Here is an 11749-nt window from a genome sequence, read left to right as displayed (position 1 = left end):
CACCCAAGAAGCTGGCTGGTAGACAGTGGGAGGCTGAGATGGCTTTAATTGACCACAGCTCAGATTCAACTGAGCTTTAAAACGGGGTCCTGCTGGGGGCGTGGGGGAGAAAGACCCTTGGGAGCAGCAGGTCCTGCAGTTGGGGCACAGCCTCCCCCTTGGTCTGGGATGCTGGCCAGGGTAACTCCTCGAGGTTGAGATTCTTCATCTTTGAATGGGTGAGTGTATACACAATCTGGATCATTATTCTAAGTTTAAGAGTTGGGTGTAGTGTAGTAATTACTCTTCTCAACCAATACCAGAAATTGTAAGTTTGTGGAAGCTTTCACTTAATAAATTGAGTTTAATTACACTTGTGGATTAACTGAGCATGGGAGAACTCCTCACATCTATGTACGTGCACACATACTGCACATATATGCACACACAGCAAATAGTAGCAGGGTGCTTTTACTTCTATTTATTCACATGGAAACAGCCTGTTATACATGGTAAAACTTTCACAAGCCAAGTTTTGCTAGTTTACTGAGTCAGAAAAATTTGCAACCCTGCAATAATATCAGGCATAACAATTAAGAAAAGAAATCACCACTCTGTTAAATCTTGCAGTGTGACTAACATACAAATTTAGGCAGTCTAACAAACTGTTTAGAGAACTGTTCCTCATTCTTTGCAGATGGCCTCTGCAAATTCTATCCAGATATGACAGCAGTGCATTCATTAGCAGTGTTACCGAAATAAATATTTTCAATAACAAAAATACATTGAATGGAAAGGAAATACTGAGTAAGAACATCGTATGATATAAACTGGCATGACACTGTTCAGGCAATTATTTTTTTTTTTATTTAATAATCTATAATTGCATGTTATACTTGCAGGATGGAGAACAATAGGTTAGCCGTTTGGAAGTACTTAGTTACATACGGAGTAGAGAACATGCTACAGAGGGGTGACATAACACGAAGACTCCAATGTGAATCTCTTTTCCGTTCTTTACTGGTAGTAATGTAGAGCTTTCAATAATCATAGAATCACAGAATCATAGAACAATTCAGGTTGGAAAAGACACTTGGGATCATTGAGTCCAACCATTGACCCTGCACTACAAGTTCACCCCTGAAACATATCACCCAACACCACATCTAAATGACACTTGAACGCATCCAGGGATGGCGACTCAACCACCTCCCCAGGCAGTCTATTCCAGTTTCTGATCACTCTTTCTGTGAAGAACTTCTTCCTAATATCCAGCCTAAACTTGCCCTGTTACAACTTGAAACCGTTCCCCCTGGTTCTGTTCCTAATTACCTGTGAGAAGAGACCAGCACCAACCTCTCTACAATGTCCTTTCAAGTAATTGTAGAGCATGATGAGATCCCCCCTCAGCCTCCTCTTCGTCAAACTGAACAGACCCAGCTCCCTCAATCGCCCCTCGTAAGACTTTTTCTCCAGGCCCTCCACCAGCTTTGTTGCCCTCCTCTGCACTCACTCCAACACCTCGATATCTCTCTTATACTGAGGTGACCAAAACTGAACACAATACTCAAGTTGTGGCCTCACTAAGGCTGAGTACAGAGGGACAATCACCTCCCTTCTTCTGCTGGTCACAAAATTTCTAATCCAAGCCAAGATGTCGTTGGCCTTCTTGGCCACCTGGGCACCCTGCTGGCTCATATTCAGCCGGCTGTCAATTAGAACCCTCAGGTCCTTTCCCGCCGTACAGCCTTCCAGCCACCCTTCCCCAAGCCTGTAGCGCTGCACGGGGTTGCTGTGACCAAAATGCAGGACTCTACACTTGGATCTATTGAATTTCATACAGCTTGCCTGAGCCCATCAATCCAGTCTGTCCAGGTCCCTCTGTAGAGCCTTTCTACCCTCCAGCACATCAACACTCCCTCCCAGCTTGGTGTCATCTGCAAACTTGCTGAGGGTGCACTCCATCCCCTCATCAAGATCATTGATGAATATGTTAAACAGGAGCAGCCCCAGCCCCGAGCCCTGAGGGACACCACTCGTGACTTGCTGCCAGCTGGATTTAACTCCATTGACCACAACTCTTTGGGCCCGGCCAACCAGCCAGTGTTTCCCCCGGTAGAGTATGTGCCCATCCAAGCCATGGACAGCCAGCTTAGCCATAAGGATGTTGTGAGGGACGGTGTCAAAGGCCTTACTGAAGTCCAGGTAAACTACATCGACAGCCTTTCCCTCATCCACTAAGCAGGTCACCCTGTTATAGAATGAGATTAAATTGGTAAGAGAGATTTTTAACGTTATTCATTACTTATGCACTTCATAATTAGCTTTTCTCTTAGCTTGGAACTTTGCATGATCTGGGCATCGAAACGTGTTTTGAACACGTCAAGTCATATACCTGCTGATGAAAACTGATGAAAAACGTCCTATAATCGATTTTCAGAAAAGCTGTGTTGCTTTAAGAAGTCATGGAACTGTATTCTTCCAAAGGTAAATGCTTATTGGATTTTGGCATTTTTGTTTTAAGGTTGTTATATCAAAATACCAAGAAATTGGACTACCAGCTTCATTGGATTTAATAACATATGTCACAAAACCAACCAATTCTCTGTATAAAATAATATGTCCTCCCTCTTTCTGTAACACATATAAAGTACCTATTCAATGCTTTTTTTCCCCACAGACCAAAAAGTATGTAACAACCTTTAGTTGCTGCCAATAAAAATAGTTGCTGGATGTGAACAATACAAATCCTTTGTATTCTCATTACTTGAGAGAAATATTGGACTCATTAAAACTGTGCTGTGCTTCACAAGCTGAGAGGGAAGAGAGAAAGGATATGCAAGAGACAGGGTCATAAGATGTGTCTGGAAGGTAAGGTTGCTATTTGTAGGTATTTTCCTCCATATAAGCCTCAGGATTACCCCAAGAACTGTCTCTACTTTTAAAGACAAAAAAGAAATTTCTAGTTATCTGGGAAAGTACATAGGATGGCCCAAGAGAGCTAAATATACTGCTAGCAGAAGCCTTCACAGGGAGGTAGAACCACAGCCTAAAACCAGAGAGACAGGAGCAAAGAGACATGGTAAACACATGCAGGAAAAGCAAAAAAAGAAAAAATAATTTGAACACAAGTGCAGAAGCAACAGCCCTGTGAAGGCATACAAATCCTGTCTATGAAAATGTCATTAGTAATTAGTGTAACTGCACAATGGCTCTAGCCTTGGAGGTGAGTCTGCAGGACTAAAATTAATGAACTAAGAAGTTTTATAGATTATCAGTTTGACCATAAGAGTGTGTCAGTTTTCTCCCATAGATAGGAAGGAGGTACCTGCATCACTACCAAGCTCTAGACTGAGAGGAGAGCAAGAGATCACAAAAGGAACAGTGAAGAGGATGCTTAATGCCTATTTTGTTGGGAAAATAAGGAGTGAGATGAGAACTTTAAGACTAACTCAGGGCAGCAGCTAAAGAGCAGTAGTCACTCTAATAACCAGCAGAACAATACACAAGTACCTTTGTGGACTCAACCAAGCAGTCCCAGGCAGGCCAAGCCCCACCAGTGATGCAGCTCTGCAGAGAAAGTCCTGGGTCCTGGTGGTCGGAAAGCCTGAAGATAAGGAAAAGTTGTCACCTCTGAGAACAGCCGGACAGTGAGGCTTGGCCCAGGGAACTGGTTCCACCTCCCTTCTTTAAGGGTTTCCATATGCCACAGGACAACACCTTGAGCCCCGGCCTGAATCCAGAGTTGAGCCTGCTCTCTGCGAGGAGTTGGAGCGGAGATCACCTGAGGTCCCTGCTAGCTTCAAGTACCTTAGGATGATCCCCTGTTCTCAATTCAAAGAGGGCATCAGAATGCTGGAGAGGATTCCTGGAAGAACTAAGGAAGGATGAATTACGTAGCTGTAAAAGGTGCAGTACGGAGGAAGGTTTTAAGGATTTCAATCTTCTTACCTCATTAGAAGCAAGTTAGTGGATGCATTGATCACTGTCCTTAAGTACCACTTGGGAAGAACAAACCTGATAACAGAGGGCTCTTCAGTCTTCCAGGAAAAGGTATAACAGGATCCAATGACTGAGACAGAGAAAATCTCAGAAATAAAAAAAATGGACATTTTTTTAAATGAACATAATAAAGTATTTTATTTGTGGAAATCCTCTAGTCTCAATGAAATGTAAATAGGTTCAATTATAGTTGGCATTTGGGGCTTTCATTCTGGGAACGGTGAGCATTGAATAGAATTTCTTTTTCAAAAAGAATCAACAGAGAATAAAGATTTTTCTTTGTCAGCTGACAAAGAAGATGCAAAAAAGTGATGGAAGAGAGCCTACAGAGGGTAAGAAACCTAAGTGCAAATGAAACAAAAGTATGGAACTGCAGATGTGACAACTAGGATAATATATGAAAGTTTAAAAAAAGAGAGACATACGATACTTCAATTCATTCTGGCAGTCAGGCCTATGACTTTGCAAAGCATAGTAAGAAGGAAATTTATGTGGAGCCAGAACCATCTTTCTCTGTTGTTGAGGTGTTGCTCCCTTTGTATTGCCACTGGCCAATGCTGTTAGATGAGCACAATTTACAGTTGTTTTCAAAGCATAACAGCAGCATACCTGACTCTGCGCGCACATGCAGCACAGTCCTTTACTGTGTTCCGGACTTAAACCAATGCTGTGCAGGGCAGAACTGTGCTTTACACTTCCATGGCAACTGGATGAAAGGTGGATCAGAAGGTTAGATAAAGTGACAGAGAAAGATAACAGCCTGTACATGGTTAATATTTATTTCTAAGTAATAGAAACAGAACAGAAGATAGCAAAAATTAGCTGAAAATACACTAACAATACTTGTACCTAAAAGCACAAGCGTTTGGGTGAAATGGCATAATTAATGAGGAAATTCAATACTGCATGCTGAGCTGGTGTGAGCTAGAAGCAGAAGCTACAGTGTGCACCTCTCCTAGTACTATAATGGCATTAAGAATATATTACAGTGAGGTTTTGGTGTGATCAGGAGTAGACTTCCTGATCAGACTAGGTTAACTCTTCTAAAAGACACAGAAAATAACTAGCAAACATTTATCTTTGAATTATTATCTATGATGGATGTTGTTTTTGTTACATTAGGGGGTGTTAGTATGATAATTATGCAGAGAAAAGACGTCTAACAGGGGAAACTGTAGAGCTGATCCAAAAAAATTAATCCCTAGTAGGTGTGGTTTCTGGTATGAAAACCAGGTGGCAAGATTCGTTGTATCTAAAAAGCTCATTTTAATTCCCTCCTTTTCATTAATGCTTCCTGTTTCCCAAGTGCTGCACAGACACCCTGTAGGGCAGAGGCTGAGCTGCTGCAGACGCCATGCAGTACCTCATCAGTCACTCACCACGCCATGGAGATGGTTAGTGTAAGGTTCCTATCAAAGAGCTATGCAACAAGGAGACTGATGTTTCAACAACTCTTGAACTGCCATCATCTCTTTTATGAGCATATTCTCCCAGCTGCCCCAATTATCTTCAATGGAAAATGGTCTTTTTACCAGCTAGACTTTTCAAATCCAAAATCGCGAAAGGAATCTAGTTAAAGAAATAGGTAGAGTATCAGTACAATGAATGCAGTGACTTCTTCAATCTGAATTATACGTGTGAGTTACAATAGCCCCATAAATTTCACTCTGTCAGTATCCCTCCAAGGCTAGTCTATCATCCTACCTTTGCACTATTCGATGGGAAGGTCAGAAGTCTCCATAGCAATGACCCCATGTAAGGCTAGTAGAAACACATGATACCTTAAGCTACTAGGAAATATTCCACATGGTGCAAAATTGGAGTGAGCACATGTGCGACAGTAAAGAATTTTTGCAAGAGCATGGTCTGTGTTTAATGATTCTTGAATGACAAGTCGCTAGCAGAAGCCTACTAAGATCAGGGACTTTATCCATGATTCAATGCTGACAATCCTTTTCCTGCAAAAGTACAAGAACCTTGCCTATCAGCAGTGCTTGCTTTCTGTGAAGTGCTCTGAATCACTGAAAGATGCTTTCTCCATAACTGATTCTGTAAGGATTTTTTTTTTCACATCAATGAGCCGCCCAAGTTTTGTTTAATGCCTGCATTTTTATTTATATTAATTTAATGCATTTAAAAGGCTGTTGTGGCTGGAATGGAAAGGAGCTTATTGCACTACCAAGTATTTCTCCTGTAGGCTGACAAAAAGCAGCTGTCTCTTAACCTGATGGCAATGAAAGACAGTGAATGAAGCATTGCTTGAGGAAACCAATTTGTTCAGTCACCATGTGTCAGTGTTATTTATTACTTAACAGCACATGCTGTTAGTTCAATTAAATATAAAACCCTAAAGTTCTCTTCCAGCCCTCCCCCCACCTCAGTTTTTAAAAACACATAACAAACAAGAAAAATTACATGAATCTACAGTGCTAAAGCAGAACCCTTTGGGTTTATTGTGTTTCTCCTGTTTTAATTAAGCTTTGTTTATTAAATTTCTGCAGCTAAGGTATTACTAATCTTCTTCAGTAGCTAAAGATAAAAATTAGCACAGAGAGAGGACATTATAAAAGTACAGTTCAGAGCTCCCCACTGAGATATACATAAAAAATGAAATCAAGCAGTGAGATGAAATGTCCAAGTTTTTATCAACTAAAATACAGGGAGATGCAAACAGCAAATGTTTTCTCCCTTTTGCACACAGAGGAGCAGGGAATGAAAATTCCTGATTTTTATGTATGGGCATGTATGTCATTTATAATATCAGTAGTAAACGTACGTGTTTTCTCATAATATAATCAATGATCTATAAAAAATGTCGCGTACATTTAAGTACTGCCCTTTCTCCTGCATCCATGTCCTTTGTTTAAGACACGACAAGGGTGGAAAACAGAATTTTTGTCCTTCATGAGGGGAACCTTGGGAATTTAAAGGAAACTTACATTGTCTAACCAGGGACCTACCATGGTAGATGCTACCTGTTTTAAAGTCCAGTGAAACACATTAATACATCTAAGGGATTTTATTACAAAGACAGATTATGTAAGAAATCTATGTCTTTAAAATATCCCTTTTAACAGAGTTAAACAAGGCAATCCACTGGAAGAATTGCTTGGATCCATTGAGTATTTAAAATGGTTAGTAGAAATTAAATCTAGAAAAGACATTACCTCTTTTTACAATTGCAGGAGGTCCCTTTAGTTAATTTTCAAACAGTGTATCCACTTGAGTTTCAGTATACCTCTGCCTTAATGTCCTGATGAGGCCTGGAAAGGAAGTTGGAAAAGTTATCTAAAAATTAATTGTAATTTTACTGGGATTATAAGGAGAAAGTCTCCCTAAAAAGATGTTTTAAGGAGTTCCTTAACAAAAGAATCCTCCACACTGTAGCGATACAGGAACTGATGCAGACAAAGAAATAGGACATTGAATCAGAACGATTGGGATATGCAGGGTATAGAAATTCCCCTTTATGGAGGAGAAAATGCCAAAATTGCTGTATCTTGATGAAGGGCAAACTGTTTTCCCCAGTTCCAGTTCCAGTAAACTGGGTTATGCATCCTAGGTCTCAACTGCCAGAGCGCTGGTCTCTGCCTTTCCACTCATCTCAAGATAATGAGAGCACTCCTTCATCCTTAAACTTCAACATTTCTTCTAACTATACATATAACAAAATTTCCTTGCTCCTACCTTATATTTGCTAAATTGCAAGTCATTCCCCTTTACTATTCTGCTCCCATCTCCTTCTTTATGTCGGGAAAAGTAATGCTTATAACTTGCTTATGCAGCATGGGTTCTTCTCTTGGTATATAGAGCTTTGAAATGGACATTTTTAAAGCAACACAGCCCCCTAGTGTGGATGCAACTCAAAAGTTCCATTTCCATACCGTTACGAGACACTAAATTTAATGAGCCCACGAATGGTAACAATTACAGTGACTTAGCTCAGAAAAAACCTCCACACTGACAAAGTATGTAGATTGTAAAGTAATAGCTAGAATAGTTTACACTTAGAGTGGTTTAGCTACCATTTCTGAGTGAAGAACTGCATCACTTCAACAGGGAAGAATTAAAGCATGTACCTTAATTCTGATAAGATAATTCTGTAAAATAATCCAGCACCATTTTCAGCACTTGGATTTTCACTACTAATTCAATTGTGGCAGGACAGCAAAACCAATCGGGATGTTGATCCAGGCCAGAAGGAGGAAACGGACAGGATGCTCGAATAAGCTTCCTAATGTGATTCTCTGCATACTCACATAAACACACCTGCCCAACAGTGGTACAGGAGGGAGAAGACAAAGAGGCCGCCTGTGAACAAGTAACCTCACCAAAATATATTGACAGCTCCTCATCAGTATTCATATTCAGCTTAAATATCTTTTGCAGTATTCTATTTCTGCCAGACTTTACAGGCAGGTTTCAATATGTTTAGACTAAACAAGCTTTTCTAGTCATGTCACATGTCCTCTTTTCCTCTGGGGACCTTCAAAGTTTTTGGCTGCATTTGTTCCATTCCCAATAGGCATCTTCGATACAGACATGTGGAACTGCATGCAGTATTCCAGGGAAGTAAAGCTGAGATTCTGCAAGTAAAGATTAACTGGAGTCTGAAAACGGAAGATGGGATGCATGGATTAGACAATTCACAGTGCAAGATACAACTTTGCAGAACCATTAGATACAAAAGATGAAAATTCAGTTTGGAGTCTGATGAAGATATCCCATGGAAAAATATGACATTTTCTCATGTGCTTGAGAAAGCTATGATGCACAGAATGAACATGGGGCTCTTTTTATTTGCTGGGTTTTTTATTAGTAGTATTACTATTTTTACTAGAGATTATTACTTGTGCTCTACAATATATTAACCATGCAATATTTACATTTATGGTTTGAGGATATTTCCCTGTCTGAGTAGTGAGTCATTTTGATTAGCAGGCATGTGGCTAAACATTTTTACAAGCTTCAGATTTTTCTTCACCTTCTACAGATTCTGGGTACATATTTTAGTATTACTGCTAAGAAAGGCCAACAAAAATTGACTCTCTGAAAAATCCAGGGTTTTAACATCTAAATTTAATCATAAATAAGGTGAACAAGCACTTCTTTCTCTCCGTATGTTGCGGATTGATTAGTAATAAACATGAAAGCTTATATTACTGAGACTGTTTTGCAGGAGATCATAAGCAGTTTTTAATTTGATGTCTATTTTCTTAAAATCATGCTTCTTTATGTTTCTTCTCTACTAAAGGGCCTATTTAAGAATTAATCTTCAATTATAATCTGTGAAAAGAGTATGTTTACCAGTGTCAATGATCTCATAAACCTAAATCAGTGCCTACAAGACAGGCACTTGAGATTATATATAACAACTGATCAAGAATTCATGTGCAAAAAACATTTTCCAGGTTGCTGGTTTGTTAGAAAATCCTTGACATGCTTTATCCTCAGATGAAAATAAAATAACTTTAGTTAAGACAACTGTTTTGGTAGAGCAATATTTTAAAAATAATAGTAATAAACAAGTAACCATTTATGATCTTTAGAGCTGTGGCCCTGGAAGGAATCAACTGGCGAAGAGATGTTTTGCCACATAATAGTGTTCCACCACAGTCGCTGCAGTTTGTGAAACCATTCTCCCTCTGATATGGACACTTATGCAGGACAGCACTCTCCAGCTGCCCCACTACTCTCAGTTTTCTCTAGTGCCTAACCCTACCCCTAAACCCTAACCCTACCCCTAAACCCTAACCCTAACCCTAAACCCTAACCCTAAGCCGAAGGCAAAGCCTAAGCTAAAGCCAAAGCCGAAGCTAAAGCCAAAGCCGAAGCCTAACCCTAAGCCACAGCCTAAGCTGAAAGCTAAGGCTCAGCCTCAGCCTCAGCCTCAGCTTAAAGCTAATGCTAACGCTAAGACTGAGTCCAAGATTAAGTCTAAGCCTACATCTGGACTAAGCCTAAGGCTAAGCTTAACCCTAACCATAACCCTAAGCCTAAGAATAAGCCTAACCATAAGCCTAAGACTAAACATAAACCTAAGCCTAAACCTCAGCTTAAGCCTATTCCTAACCCTAACCCTACCTCTAGCCCTGATCCTAAGACTAAACCTAAAACTAAGCATAAGCCTAAACCTAAACAAAAACCTAAGGCTAAGACTTAAGCCTAAACCTAGGTGTAAGTGTAAGCCTAAGGGCCTAAACTTAAACCTAAGACTAAGCCTAAACCCAAACCCAACCTTAAGTCTGAGCCTAAGCCTAAACCTAGGCCTAGGCCTAAGCCTAAATCAAAGCTTAAACCTAAGACTAAGCCTAAACTGAAGCCGAAGCCTGAACACAAGCCTAACCCTAACCCTAAGCCTAGGCCTAAGCCTAACCCTAAGCCTAAGCTTAACCTTAACCTTGAGTCTAAATCTAAGCCTAAACCTAAACCCAAGCCTTAGCCAAGGCCTAAGCGTAAATCTTAATCTAAGCCTAAGGCTAAGCCTAATCCTAATTGTAACCCTAAAACAAAGCCTAACTCTAAGACTAACCCTAAATCTAAGACTAATCCTAAGCCTAAAGCTAAGCCTAAACCTAAGCATAGGTTTAAACCTGAGCCTAAACCTAAGCCTAAACCTAAGCATAGGTTTAAACCTGAGCCTAAACCTAACCCTGAGATTAAGCCTATAATGAAGCCTAAGACTAACACTAACCATAAACCTAAACTTAACCCTAAGACTAAGCCTAGGTTTAAACCTAAGTCTAAACTTAAGCCTAAGCCAAAACCTACAGCTAAAACTAAGCCTAAGTCTATGCCTAAGTTTAGGCCTAGGTGTAAACCTAAGCCTAAAACTAAGCCTTGGCCTAAACCTAAGACAAAGGCTAAACCTAACTCTAAGGCTCAGGCTAAACCTAAGCCTAAACCTAAGATTGAGCATAAGGCTAAGCCTAAAACAAAGCCTAAGAGTAACCCTAGTCTTAACCCTAACCCTAAACCTAACTAACCCTAACCTTAACCCTAAGCCTAAAACTAAGCTGAAGCCTAAACTCAAGATTAAGCCTAAACCCCAGTCTAAACCTCAGACTATGACTAAGCCTAAACTTAAGGCTAAGCCTAAAACTAAGCCTAAATCTAAGCATAAGCCTAAGCCTAAACCTTACCTTAACCCTAACCCTAACTCTTAACCCCTAAGCCTAAGTCTAAACCTAAGACTAAGACTAAGCCTAACCCTAAGACTAAGACTAAGCCTAACCCTATCCCTAACCCTAATGCTGACACTAACCCTAACCATAAACCTAGGCCTAAACCTAAGGCTAACCCTACAACTAAACCTAAGCCTATGCCTAAACTTAAGCCTAAGGCTAAGGCTAAACCTAAGCCTAAAACTAACCTAACCCTAAGCCTAACCCTAAACCTTAAACTAATCATAAATCTAACCCTGGCCCTAAGCCTAAGCCTAACCCTAAGCCTAAGCCTAACTCTAACATTAACTCTCATCCTAAGTCTAAGCCTAAACCTAAACCTAAGCCTAAACCTAAATCTAAACTTAACCTTAACCCTAAACCTAAGCCTAACCCTACGTCTAAGCCCAAGACTACATCTAAACTTAAGCCTTAGCCTAAGCCTTAGCCTAAGCCTACACCTAAGCTTAAGCCTTAGCCTAAGCCTTAGCCTAAGCCTACACCTAAGCTTAAGTCTTAGCCTAAGCATAAACCTAAGACTAAGCCTAACCTAACTGTAACCCTAACCCCTAAACCGCCCCCCCAAACCCTGCCCACGTCCCCCC

At 40.4% G+C, this 11749-nt stretch overlaps 1 protein-coding gene across 1 annotated transcript; it reads left to right on the top strand.

The window, feature by feature from the left end:
- Nucleotides 1–9761: 9761 nt before the first annotated feature.
- Nucleotides 9762–10423, top strand: PHLDA1 (pleckstrin homology-like domain, family A, member 1; the record flags this gene model as incomplete). Its single annotated transcript, XM_009872125.1, has 2 exons — nucleotides 9762–9916; nucleotides 10345–10423. Coding segments are annotated over 2 exons (234 nt in total), but the record flags the coding sequence as incomplete, so codon positions are not given.
- Between the last annotated feature and the right edge of the window lie 1326 nt (nucleotides 10424–11749).

This window comes from Apaloderma vittatum, unplaced genomic scaffold (genome assembly GCF_000703405.1).
Source record: "Apaloderma vittatum isolate BGI_N311 unplaced genomic scaffold, ASM70340v1 scaffold11796, whole genome shotgun sequence".
Lineage (NCBI taxonomy): Eukaryota > Metazoa > Chordata > Aves > Trogoniformes > Trogonidae > Apaloderma > Apaloderma vittatum.
The sequence above is the reverse complement of the archived record's forward strand: the minus strand, read 5'-3'. Positions and strand labels throughout refer to the sequence as shown.